Genomic DNA, 14,284 nt, shown 5'->3' on the forward strand with positions numbered 1-14,284 from the left:
AGGGGCACAGATGGATGTTTCTGTCTGTGGGTGTCTGGGCAGGATTTCTTCCACACCATGACTGACATGTGCAAAGGGTGGATTTGGGGCTAATTCGGAGACCACAGATAGAACCAACTTCTAAAGGCCTTTCACCTGAGGCATAGGTGTCTTGGTTTAGGTGTCTTTGCAGATGGTTCTAGTGGCAGGAACAAAACCAAATGGTCTACAGCTAAGCCTACAATGAAAATTGGACATATTTTATTTTGTAGCTGTGACCGTGATGGGCAAGCATGCCACTCAAACAAGGGCATGTCTTTTCAATACGGCCCTCCTCAGTCTTGGGTTCACAACCCTTGACATGGATTCCAAGGCTCCCATAAAGTGCCCTTTTTCAGGACATAAGTGCTGCATTTTTGTAACTGTAGAAGTTGTGCGTAGAGAACCTCCTGCCATCTTACTATGTTTTCAGTTCCTGATATATTCTGTGTCAAATTTATCAGATTTCAAATTCACATTTCTGAAATAAAATGCTCACATTTACACATTGTGTGTAACAAATAAATGTACTGAAAAGGCTCATTCTTATTAGAGCATTTTTTAATTGAGATGCATCCTTTTTGTTTTTGAGACAGAGTCTCGCTCTGTCGCCCAGGCTGGAGTGCAGTGGCTCTGTCTTGGCTCACTGCAAGCTCCGCCTCCCAGGTCCACGCCATTCTCCTGCCTCAGCCTCCCAAGTAGCTAGGACTACAGGCGCCCACCACCATGCCCGGCTTGCGTTTTATATTTTTAGTAGAGACAGGTTTTCACCGTGTTAGCCAGGATGGTCTCAATCTCCTGACCTTGTGATCTGCCCGCCTCGGCCTCCAAAAGTGCTGGGATTACAGGTGTGAGCCACTGTGCCTGGCCGAGATCCATTTTTTTTAAACTGCTGTACATTGCATGTAAGGATTCAAAACACCAGATCTTCGTAAGTACACAGTCACAGATGAAAACTGTAGTTATTTAAAGGATTGTTTTTATGGTACATCTATATTATATTCAGTCTTTTATAGGTCAGAATTTTTTATTTTTATTTTCAACTCTGTTTTACTGGGGAGTGTTTTTTCATGTAGGTTCTCCTTATTTATTTATGATGGAGTCTGGCTCTGTTGCTGGGCTGGAGTGCAGTGGCATGATCTTGGCTCACTGCAACCTTCGCCTCCCAGGTTCAAGCGATTCTTCTGCCTCAGGCTCCTGAGTAGCTGGGACTACAGGCGCCCACCACCATGCCTGGCTAATTTTTGTATTTTTAGTAGAGAGCTTTGTCTACATGTATGCTTAATATTTTAATTGCTGCCGAAGCAGGATTGTAGCAGTGGCAGGGGAGAATACTGTAGTAGAATATCACCAAGGAGTCCAGCACATTTGTATGGTGAATGGAATTAATGGCCACCCCCAAGTGTATTTGTGTCCATTGTAGGGGCAGGTGTCACGACCCGTAGGATCCACATATCCAGAGGGCCCCCCAGGGGACTGCAATATAGTTACTGTAATCATAGTGTACTAATGTGTAAGTAGGAAAGAGATTGTGTTTCATTAGGGACAATATTGTTGATTTGGAGTATATATTGACAATTATCTGGTGGGAGAAACCCAGAGTAACATTAGAGGAGCCATTTACAGTCTCCAGACAAAGTGGGGGAGTGGGGTGCTATACAGAATCCAGCCTTCAGCACAGCGGGTTCCCAGTATATACCTTTCCAGGCATGTTGGTCAGGATACCAAGGCGTTTGATGCAAGGTGAAGGTGGAGTTCACTTTTCACCTGACTTGGGCATAAATTGATTGCTTGGTTTGGTCAGAGGAAGTCCAGGTTGGATTGCAGTTGTTGTTGTTGTGGCCCCATTGGCAGTGACAGAGCCATTCGGAAATGTTGGCAGGGACAATTCTCCAAGGTAGCTCATTCCTGGTGGCCTCTGGCAACTCTCCTCATAGCCAACATTGATTGTGGTTGGCTTCTTCTACAGTGGTGGCTGCCCAGCTGATGAACTTATTCTTGGCCTCAGGCACAAAGACACAGGTGCTGACTGTTAGTAGATAGTTATTACATTATAATGCCTCTCACCGCAAGGCTTGAACATGTTGTAATCCATTCATTCACATTCAAGTTTTCAGTTGTGGTGGAAATTTTGGCTTGTTGATCTGCCTGCTGATTAAATAGTCTGTCAAGAGAAAACAGAGACACGTGAGCATCAACATGGAAAACAGTGATAATGGTAGTGTGCACCAGGATTCAGGTATCTTCCCAGTATTTTTTTCCCCAAACCTCTTTATTCACAATTAACCGTTTGTTTTGTTGCCATTGGTGCAACCAGGTAGTAAGACCATTTGCTCCTGACCAAGAGTTGCTATACAAGTGACAGATCCCTCTGGCCTCCTCCTAAATAACTCAGAGGACCACTACTGGTTCAACCAGCTAGCTGCTTCCACTTTTTCCTTCATCAGAAATGCTTATGTTTTCTAACAGGATTGTAAGCCACAGCCTTCTAGCATCAAGTGCTACCAGTGTATTTTGTGGGACCATTAGTAAACCAGGCATGTTTCTGGTCCTCTGGGCTTAGTTTTTTAAAGGATTTGCCCCATTGGATGGGGGAGGTTTTCTTATCTGAAGGGCTTTCTTGGTGGTTTTCTGAGCTGGCAAGTTTTGTACATCCTTATGCAAAAGCAGTATCCCCTTTCGTCCTGGCTTAGTCCTATCTTCTGTATACCATTTCCATTTTATAATGCTGCTTTCCTGAGTGTGCCCTATCTGGTGAGTTTTGGGGGAATTCATGACCCAAGTCATAATAGGAATTTCAGGCCTCATAAAGACCTCATGGTTGAAGCAAAGGTCCTCTGTTTCCAGCAAAGCCCAATAAAAAGCTAACAATTGCTTCTTGGAAGGGGTATAAGCTTTGCCAGCCTTTGGCAGTTTCCGGGTCCAAAACCCCCAAGGTGTACCCTCTTCCCACCTTGTTTCTGCCTAAGGCTCTGATTAGCATGTTGATCTAGGACAGCTACTTGCAGTTCTCGTGGCCTATTTTTTATGGGCCGTAGGTCCAGGGTCAGCTGCAACGCTTGTTTAGCTTGTTCAAAAGCCACGCTCTCTCTTTCTGTCCCCAGTGAAAGTCATAGCATTTTCTAGTGACTGCATTGCAGAGGTTGTAATATGTTATCCATGTGGGGCATATGATGTCTCCACAATCCCAGCAAACCAATAAATTTCTAGGCCTCCTTTTTAGTGGCAGGGGTTGCAAATTCTAGTATTTTAGCCTTAGCCTTTTGTAAAATGGACTATTACCGTGTATTTCATAGGATGCCAAGGAATTTTACAGTTTGTGCAGGTTCTTGAATTTTCCTAGGGTTGATTTCCCATCTTTGAGATAGGAGCTGGGTTTTTACCTGCTCCAAGCCCCAGCTGACTAGTTCTTCAGTTTTACCCTGACCGGGCCATTTGGACAGCTGCTTTTTTCAGCAATAGGCTGATAGCTTTGAGCCTGATCAGTCAAGACATAGGCCTGGCCAGGGCCAGTCAGGAAGTCAGATTAGCATTTTTTTTTTCAGCTTACATTTCTCGTGTAGCAACCAGTCCCTGTCTTGACACGTTAACTTATAAGCAGTAAGCAAGCACTATCCACGCCGGGCAATTCCCTCAGCATTCCCTTTATCAACTGGGATTCCCTGCAGCACCTCACGCACAGCCAACGGTTCAAAATGCACTAATTTAGATTCCCTATTTTCAAAAAGACCAGTTCCCTTGGATCACTCAATGGCCAAAGGAGAGAACTGCGGGAGTTCCCATCCCAGGATATGGGAAGCCCCCAAGCTCCCAGCCCATTCCTTGTGGCTGAAAAATGGCACGTTTTCGCTTTCGGATCCTGTTCCTGACACCCAAAATGATCTGTGCGGGAAATGTGTTAGGGGGAGAAAACACACAATACCTTTAAGGGTAAACAACCTTTATCTCACGTAAATGACAGTGCAGATATAATAAGCAAATGATGTAATAACCAAATTGCAATGGGAAGGGGAGAAGGGAAAAGAGGTATATATATTTACATTCACCAGACTGTGGAGGATTCACCACCAGACTGGGAAGCAACAGCCCGGGCTCCAGAGTCGGCCACCCATCCGTGCACAGACGAGGAGGGGTCTCATGAAGGTTCGTCATGCTATGGGACCCTAGCTGTTTTTATAATGAGTTGTTTGGCATGAGGTCCTATCACTAGGGCCTTTCGTGAACTGGGCTCCAGGAACACAAAAAGGTCAACTTGTTTTTGTGATTGTCTATTCTTTTTCAATAACTAATATATAGGAATAGATTGAAATAGAGATTTCTTCATAATAGTGCTGGCTGAAGACCTCAAGGGACTCACAACCTGTTCTGGGACTTGGTGACCACTGTTTGTGTCCATGTTCAATTGAGTTCAAATTTAATATTTAACTTTTCCTCCACAAATATATGTCAGAATATTTTTGTTTTAAAATAAAATATTGTATGTATATGTCACATTTTAAAAATCTGATATTGATCTCTAAAGGGACATTTGTGTTTCCAGGAATTGTCTTTTGTAAATAATAATGAATGAATATGCATGTGTAAACATGTATTTAAAGCCCTGCCTTGAATATTTTTGGGATTATGTTATGTTATATTATGTTATGTTATTTTTTTGAGACAGAGTATCCCTCTGTTGCCCAGGCTGGAGTGCAGTGGTGCAATCTCGGCTCACTGCAAGCTCTGCCTCCCAGGTTCACGCCATTCTCCTTCCTCAGCCTCCCGAGTAGCTGGGACTACAGGCACCCGCCACCATGCCCGGCTAATTTCGTTGTATTTTTAGTAAAGAGGGGATTTCACTGTGTTAGCCAGGATGGTCTTGATCTCCTGAACTTGTGATCTGCCCGCCTTGGCCTCCCAGAGTGCTGGGATTATAGGCATAAGACACCATGCCCAGCTTTTTTGGGATATTTTAAATACATGTGTAAACCTTTGATGTTATATTCAAAAACTGATTGCCAAGAGTAGTTGCATATAGCCTTCATCATAAATGTTTATATTAGATTTCACATATGTGTAAGATCATGTGGTATTTGTCTCAGTGTATCTGTTTTATTTCACTTAACGTAATGGCCTCCAGATTCATCTGTGTTGTGGCAAATACCAAAATTGAATTCTCTTTTGTAGATGAATAGTATTTTATTGTGTATATATACTACATTTTCTTTATTCATCCAAGTTTTGGACACTTGGATTGATTCCATATATCTTGGCCATTGTAAATAGTGCTGTAGTAAACATGGGAGTGTAGATTTCTCTTTGACATACTGGTTTTGTTTTCTTTAGCTACAATGAAAATAGAACTTACATATGTTCCAGCAATCCCATTTAATTAAAAAATTAAATAGAACGTGATCCAGCAATTTGAATTATTTTGTGTGTGTGTGTGTGTGTGTGTGTGTGTGTGTGTGTGTGTGTATCTGGTCATCCACAGTTTATTGTGTAGGCGAGGAGTCAAAGAAACAGTGTTAAAATACCATTTGTTGGCCGGGCGCGGTGGCTCAAGCCTGTAATCCCAGCACTTTGGGAGGCCGAGACGGGCGGATCACAAGGTCAGCAGATCGAGACCATCCTGGCTAACCCGGTGAAACCCCGTCTCTACTAAAAAAATACAAAAAAATAGCCGGGCGAGGTGGTGGGCACCTGTAGTCCCAGCTACTCGGGAGGCTGAGGCAGGAGAATGGCGTGAACCCGGGAGGCGGAGCTTGCAGTGAGTTGAGATCTGGCCACTGCACTCCAGCCTGGGCGACAGAGCGAGACTCCGTCTCAAAAAAAAAAAAAAAAAAAAAAAAATACCATTTGTTGATGGTTTAAATATATGTTATCCTGTGATACTTATTTTTTTCTATAATGGCTCTACTAACTTATAATTTTTCCAACTGTATGTGTTTCCTTTTCTATTCATTCTCACCAACCTTTTTTTTTGTCTTTCTAATTAGTCATTCTAATTGGAGTGAAGTGTTATCTTGTTCTGATTTGCATTTCTCTGACAATTAGTGATGTTGAGCATCTTTGCATGTACTTTTTGGCTATTTGTATTTCTTTTGAAAAACGTCTCTTAAAGTCTCTTGCCTATGTTCAAATTGTGTTATTTTTGTTAAGTTTGTTATATATTCTGTAAATTTATCTTTTGTCATATGTCTATTTCGCAAATATTTTCTTTCATTCTGTAGGTTATCTCTTCACTCTGTTGTTGTCTTTGCTGTGCAAAGCATTTTTACTTTGTTGTAATCCCATTTGCATATTTTTGCTTCTTTTGCCTGTGCTTTTGAGATTCCTTGCTCTGTACTATGTGGCAAAGCATTCCTGTATAGTTTACTTCAAATAGCTTTATTTGGGTTTCCCATTGAAATCTTTATTTGTGATTGAGTTTTTTATATCATAAAAGGTAGGAGCCTAGTTTTATTTTTTTTATTATCTTGTAGATAATTTTCCTAGCACCATTTATTGAAAACACTGTCTTTTTCCAAATGTGTGTTATTGACATTTTTGTTTGAAAATCACTTGTTTCTAGGTTCAGGAATTTATTACTGGGCTCACTGGATAGTTTGATCTGTTTGTTTTTATGCCAGTATCATGCTATTTTGCTTATTATAGCTTTGTAGTATATTTTGGAGTCAGGTAGTGTGATGCTTCCAGCTGGTTTTTTTTTTTTTGGCTCAGGATTACTTTTGCTATTTGGGGGGTCTTTGATGGTTCCGTATAAAGTTTAAGTTTGTTTTCTCCATTTCTGTGAAAAAAGTCATTGGTATTTTGATAGAGATTGCATTGATTTGATAGAGATTGAACTTTCACAATATTTTTTAATTTTATGAGCAATACTTTCAATTTTTCTTGCCTTTTTTCAGTTTTTAATGATTTATAAATTTCAGTGTAGAGTGTTCACCTTTTAAATTACATTTGTTATTAGACAGCTTTATTTTTTATTGTGAATGCAGAAGCATTTGGCAAAACTGAACATGTCTTTGTGATTTAAGAAACTCAAATTAGGTATAGATCGTATACCTATACACAATAAAGACTATATATGACAGACTAATGGCCGAAATTATACTGAACAGGAAAGAGTAGAAAACCTGTTGTCTGAGACCTGGAACATGAGAAGGATGTTTTTATTTAATGTTGTTATTGTGTATGAAAGCACTCAGCTGTGTACACTGTCTACTTTAAGAGTCTCTGTGTTTATCTGTCTGCATATTCTTTCCCTATTGTTTGTAAGTTGCATACTTGTTTTATTTGTGTATACCATGGTGATTTTACCCTGCCTAGGTGAGTAGTCATTGAAATTCTCCTAATTTTGCCCTCTATTTGTTTGTAAATCTGTATTTTTGTGTGTGTGTCAGAAACACTTTTGTGATTTGAAGATAATTTCCAAAAGTGTCATACCTCTCTTAGATATTATTTTTAATTGTTTTCAAAAATGCATAGACTTTACAATCATATATTTGTTAAATATTCGGCTTAGTCATATTAACATTGTTATGCATTCTATGTTTAGAATATGTTTATCTTGCAAAGCTAACACTCAATACACGTTAAACAACTACCTACTTTTTCTATTTTCTGGCCCTTTACAAACACGATTCTGTTGTTTTAAAGTCAAACTGCTTTAGATATCTGATGTAAGTTGATTTATACAGTTTCTCTTTGTGACTTATTTTATATTAATGTCATCAAGATTTATCTTCACTTGTTTGATTTTTTGCTTTTTATCAACAGTAATATTTCATAATTTTAATATTTCTAATTTATCAGTTTGGTGAGAGAAATCTGTGTTGCATTTATTTGCTTTCAGTAACAATGCTGCAATAATTATGAATGTCTAAATTATTCTTCATGTGACTGTGTGTGTTTATATTTTTGCTAGATTTTATTTTATTGATCCAGCTGTTCAGCTTTATACCCATCCCAAATTGTTTTAATTCTTTAGCTTTTTATGTGTTTTGAAATCAGGAACTGTGAAGCCTCTGAGATTGCTTCTGTTTTTGACAATTGTTGGGTACTTCACTGTTTCTTAATTTCGTATAATATGGGGGTTGCTGTTTCTATTACTACAATAATTTAATTACAAATTTGACAGGGATTGCATTTAATCTGTAGATTACATTGCGCAGTCTAGACATCTTTATTATTTCAATCTTTAGTTTGTGTTGTTTAATTTCTATAAGTATGTACATTTTTTGGGGGGGGGGGCGGGGATACAGAGTCTTGCTCTGTTGCCCAGGCTGGAGTGCAGTGGCGCACTCTCAGCTTACTACAAGCTCCGCCTCCTGGGTTCACGCCATCCTCCTCCCTCAGCCTGTACAGTAGCTGGGACTACAGTTGCCTGCCACCACGCCTGGCTAATTTTTTGTAGTTTTAGTGTAGACAGGGTTTATAGTTTTCTTTCTTTTATTAATTTCTACTCTCATTCCAGTTTGGTCATTAAAAGTAATCTGTAAAATTTCAATTTTAAAAACTTCTGTTAAGACTTTTTTTGTGTCCTAATATGTCGTTTATCCTGGAGAATATTATATGAGCTATTGAGGAAGGTGTGTATTCTCTTGTTGTTGAGCAATGTTCTCTACAATTCTGTTAGGCATAATTGTTTAATACTGCTTTCAAGTCTCCTGTTGTGAATATTTTATCTTGTTTCATTATTCTTTACAGAAATTGAGGTATTTAAATATCCTAGTATAATTATATTGCTTTTTTTGTCTTGCTTTAGTTCTGTCAGCATTGGCTTTGTATATTTGGAACTCAATGTGGGACACACATAAACACACAGACACATTAACATATGTATACACACATTTGTCATGAGTTCCCAGTAAAGGAACTTTATTATTGTTTAATGTCCTTCTTTCTTACGAACTTTTAGTTAAAGTATATTTTATGAAATAGGACAGTTTTGACTTAAGATGTACTTTGTGTTGTATAATTTGGACCTCTTATTTGGTTATTTGCATGAAATGTCTTCTTTCATTTTGCCCTTTTCAGTCTTTTTTAATCATTACATCTCAAGTGACTCCTGTAGAAAAGCAAGCTGGATCATGTTAAGTTTTGCAATCAATCCCTTTATTTGGTGAATGTATTTTGAATGGAAACCTTTACTTCGTAAGTTTTATTGTTTTGCTGGATTATTTCATTTTTGCCCCTTATTTTCTTTTTCTGTCATCTTATTTTTTGGTGTATCCATAGAGATACGTTTTTCTGGTATCTTGGGAAGTACATAAAATTTCTTAAAATAATATATTTTTATTTTGTCTTATTTTTTTGAGACGGAGCCTTCTTCAGTGGCCCAGGCTGGAGTGCAGTGGCGCAATCTGGGCTCACTGCAAGCTCTGCTTTCCGGGTTCTCACCATTCTCCTGCCTCAGCATCTCAACTAGCTGGGACTACAGGCGCCCGCCACCATGCCCGGCTAAAGTTTTTTGTATTTTTAGTAGAGAGGGGGTTTTACCATGTTAGCCAGGATGGTCTCGATCTCCTGACCTCGTGATCCACCCTCCTTGGCCTCCCAGAGTGCTGGGATTACAGAATTGAGCCACCGTGCCCGGCAAAATAATATATTTAAAACTGGTAAAAACCTGAGTTGCATTTGAAAATTCTTCCTTGGCTGGGCGCTCACACGTGTAATCCCAGCACTTTGAGAGGCCCAGGCAGTCAGTTCACGAAAAGAGATCGAGAACATCCTGGTCAACATGTTGAAACCCCATCTTCACCAGAAATACAAAAATTAGCTGCCTGTGGTGCCCCGCGCCTGTAGTCCCAGCTACTTGGGAGGCTAAGGCAGGAGAATTGCTTGAACCTAGGAGGTGGAAGTTGCAGTGAGCCAAGATTGCACGGCTGCACTCCAGCCTGGCAACAGAGTGAGGCTCTGTCTCAAAAAAAAAAAAAGGGCTGGGCGCGGTCGCTCATGCGTGTAATCCCAGCACTTTGGGAGGCCGAGGCAGGCACATCATGAGGTTAGGAGTTTGAGACCAGCCTGGCCAGCATGGTGAAACCCCGTCTCTATTAAAAATACAAAAAATTAGAAGGGTATGGTGGTATGTACCTGTAGTCCTAGGAGGGTGAGGCAGGAGAATCACCTGAACTGGGCAGACAGAGGTTGCCGTGAGCTTAGATCATGCCACTGCACTCCAGTCTGGGTGACAGAGTGAGAAAGGAATAAAAGAAAACTTCCTCATTACATCTGTCCTCAAGTTCGTTACTGATGTCAGTAATCATTTTTTATGTTGTATATTATTACTGGATAATGATCAACACTTTATGATCATTTTTATGCTTTTAACTTTAAAATTTTAGAGAATAATTAAAATGTTTTCTGCACTATTATGATAGTAGTACAGAATTTTGTGTATGTGCATATCTTTTTCAGAAAGTTACGTATTTTCATATGATTATGTTTGGTTTTCTTGCATTATGTTATTTTCACTGGAAGACGCTTTCTTCAGTATTTTTTTGGTAAGACAGGTGTTGTGCTAATATACTTTTTCAGCGTTTGCTTATCTTGAAAGGTCTTTACTTTTTCTTTAGTTTTGGGACAGTTTTGCTGGTTATATTATTCCCATGTATAATTTTTTTTTTTTTTTCTCCAGCACCTTAGTTATATTGCAATTCCTTCTGGTGTGAAATACTTTTGTTGACAGATTCACTGGTAATAAGACCACACTTATAAATGACACATCACTTTTATTTTGCAGTTCCTGAGACGCCCTTCTTGTGTTTGATTTTTGAAACTTTGCTTATATATGCGCCTTGCCATAAATCTCTGTGTGTGTATCCTAGTTGAAGTTTGTTGAGCTGCTTCATTTATTGCATCCTTTCACTTTTGAAAATTTCTGAGTCATTTCGTATTTGTCACCTCCATGATTTTTTTTTGTTTTTAATGTTTTCACTGATGTTCTAATTTTTCTGATTACATTTAGTTGTATGTGTTTTCAGTTAACTGATTCAGCATTATTCAGATTACATTTTAAAAATTTGTACATCTTTGTTTTTTATGGTTCTCTGAAAAATTTAAAATTATTTTGTATACATTGTAATATTTGCTTGTTATTTGAGCATTAACAAAAAGCTGTTTGTCACAACGTTTATTATGTTCGTTTGTCATGACGTAGTCTGAAGCCAATTATCTTTGATAGAGATTATGGGAACTTGTCATACATGTTGGAAGCATGTCTCTTGTCTGGAATTTCGTGTTTATTTTTTAGTTAAAAGGGTTTCTTCATGTTTCCTCTTAAAAGTCTCTAATTGGCCAGGCGTGGTGGCTCACGCCTGTAATCCCAGCACTTTGGGAGGCTAAGGCAGGCAGATCATGAGGTCAGGAGATCGAAACCAGCCTGGCTAACACAGTGAAACCCCGTCTCTACTAAAAACACAAAAATTAGCCAGGCGTGGTGGCAGGCGCCTGTAGTCCCAGCTACTGGGGAGGCTGAGGCAGGAGAATGGCGTGAACCCAGGAGGTGGGGCTTGCAGTGAGCCAAGATCACGCCAGTGCACTCCAGCCTGGGTGAGAGAGTGAGACTCCATTTCAAAAAAAAAAAAAAAAAAATACCTGTTGCCTGTATTTAGCACTTCAGTCTGCTCTTGAAATATTTGTAATTTGTCTTCACATACCCAAGTTGTTCTTCCAAAGTATCACCATTTCTTTCAGCACTGTTTTATGGGAGGCAGAAATCAGTTTTTGTAAAGACCCCAAAAGGCAGAAGTAAGGATATGTGTGTCAGTATTTTTTTTCGCTTTTAAGGAAAAAGACAGTTGAGAGTTTTCTCCTAATGGCATAGTGCTATATTGGGGAGGAGGAAGAGCTGTTGGTAGGTGAATGTAGCAAACATTCTTTCCTGTTCTATGTGGCTCTTGGCATTGTGCTTACCTGAGGCATTGCATACAATTAACACATTTATAGATTTCACACAAAGGCATTTTGATCACTATATGTTTGTTACGTGTATATGTCTGTGAAGAAGTTATGACTTGTGGTATTTTTGTTATGCCATCTTACTAGTGTACTTTGTATAATTTTATAAGATTTGTAAAGTATATTCATATGAATCTAGTAACTGGGATAATTTGTTATTTTTTATTTCTTTCAGCTATGTGTTCTCATTTCACCCAAGACTTTTTGCCAGTGCAGGGAATAGAAGATTCATTCCACAAATGTATACTGAGAAGATATGAAAAATGTGGGCATGAGAATTTACAATTAAGGAATGGCTGTAAAAGTATGAATGTGTGTAAAGTGCAGAAAGGAGGTTATAATGGAATTAATCAATGCTTGCCAAATACCCAGAGCAAAATATTTCAATGTAATGCAGGTGTCAAAGTTTTTAGTAAATTTGCAAATTCAAACAAAGACAAGACAAGACATACTGGAGAGAAACACTTCAAATGTAACCAATACGGCAAGTCATTTGAGAAGTTCTCAGACATAACTCAACATAAAGGAATTCATGCTGGAGAGAAACCCTACACATGTGAAGAATGTGGCAAAGACTTTGGATGGTCCATAGCCCTGAATCAACACAAGAAAATTCATACTGGAGAGAAACCTTACAAATGTGAAGAGTGTGGCAAAGCCTTTGGACGGTCCACAGCCCTGAATCAACACAAGAACATTCATGCTGGAGAGAAACCTTACAAATGTGAAGAGAGTGGCAAAGCCTTTAGTAGGTCAAGAAACCTTGCTGCACATAAGAGAATTTACACTGGAGAGAAACCCTACACATGTGAAGATCGTGGCAGAGCCTTCGGATGGTCCACAAACCTGAATGAATATAAGAAAATTCATACTGGAGATAAACCCTACAAATGTAAAGAACGGGGGGAAGTGTTTAAACAGTCCTCACACCTGAATAGACAAGAGAAAATTCACACTGGAAAGAAACCCTACAAATGTAAGGAATGTGGCAAAGTCATTACCTCATCCTCAAGCTTTGCTAAACATAAGAGGATACATACAGGTGAGAAACCCTTTAAATGTTTAGAATGTGATAAAGCCTTTAATAGTTCCGCAGTCCTTACTAAACATAGGAGAATTCATACTGGAGAGAAACCCTACACATGTGAAGAATGCGGCAAAGCCTTTAGACAGTCTGCAATCCTTTATGTACATAGGAGAATTCATACTGGAGAGAAACCCTACACATGTGAAGAATGTGGCAAAACCTTTAGACAGTCTGCAAATCTTTATGCACATAAGAAAATTCATACTGGAGATAAAACTATACAAGTGTAAAGGATATGGCAAAGCCTTTAAGCTGTACTCCAGCCTTCTTAAACATCAGAGAACTCATACCAGGGGAATGTCTTATGACGGTCGCAGTCTTTAAATACTCCTCTATCCTTTCTAATTTTAAGATAATTCATGATGGAGAGAAACTCTACAAATATGAAAAATGTGAGAAAGCTTTTAACCACACCTCAATCTGTTGTAAACAATAAGTAATTATATTGATGAGAAGCCAAATTAACATTTAAAATGTGACAAAGACTTCAAATTCTTGTCACTTCCTAGTGTAATTCCTACTGAAGAACACATCTAGATACACAAAAAATGTGGGAGAACTTTTAACCAATGCTTAATATCTTTGCAGATGATAGTATTTATATGTGAGGATACTTGTACAAATATAAAAATATACAAAAGCTATTAATGTCTACTCTAAATTTATAGTTAATAAAAGTATTATGTAATTTCTGTTGAAAGACCTTATATAAAATACAGGCTATTAAAGTTAAGAAGAGTAGTCTTAAGACAGAGAATACAAAGATAAAGAGGGCTCTAGTGCCTGTACTTGTATCCCAGAACTTACTGTATACATTTTGTACTAGAGGAAAACTCTGAAGCAGTTGCTCAAACTTTGTTCAACATCAGAGAATTTATAATGGAGAGAAATCCTACGACTGTAGTAAATGTGGAAAAACATCTGTTCAGAAGCTGCAGCTTAAGAAACACCAGAGGCCGGGCACAGTGGCTTACACCTATATTCCCAATACTTTGGGAGCCAAGGAGGGTGGATCACTTGAAGTCGAGAGTTCAAGGACAGCCTGACCAACATGGAGAAACCCCGTCTCTACTAAAAATACAGAAATTAGCAGGGCGTGGTGGTCCATGGCTGTAATCCCAGCTACTTGGGAGGCTGAGACAGGATAATCGCTTGAACCCAGGAGGTGGAGGTTGTGTGAGCCAAGATCATGCCATTGCACTCCAGCCTGGGTAAGAAGAGTGAAACTCTCAAAAAAAA

General features: G+C 39.0%; 1 protein-coding gene across 1 annotated transcript in view; it reads left to right on the forward strand.

Moving 5' to 3' along the window:
- ZNF721 (zinc finger protein 721) overlaps nt 1-14,284 on the forward strand; it is a 94,256-nt gene that overhangs the window by 20,092 nt on the left and 59,880 nt on the right. The window contains 1 exon segment of the mRNA XM_031664819.1: nt 12,134-13,269. Within this exon segment, the coding sequence (XP_031520679.1) occupies nt 12,134-13,269 (1,136 nt within the window).

The sequence above is a fragment of the Papio anubis genome, chromosome 3 (assembly GCF_008728515.1).
Source record: "Papio anubis isolate 15944 chromosome 3, Panubis1.0, whole genome shotgun sequence".
Lineage (NCBI taxonomy): Eukaryota > Metazoa > Chordata > Mammalia > Primates > Cercopithecidae > Papio > Papio anubis.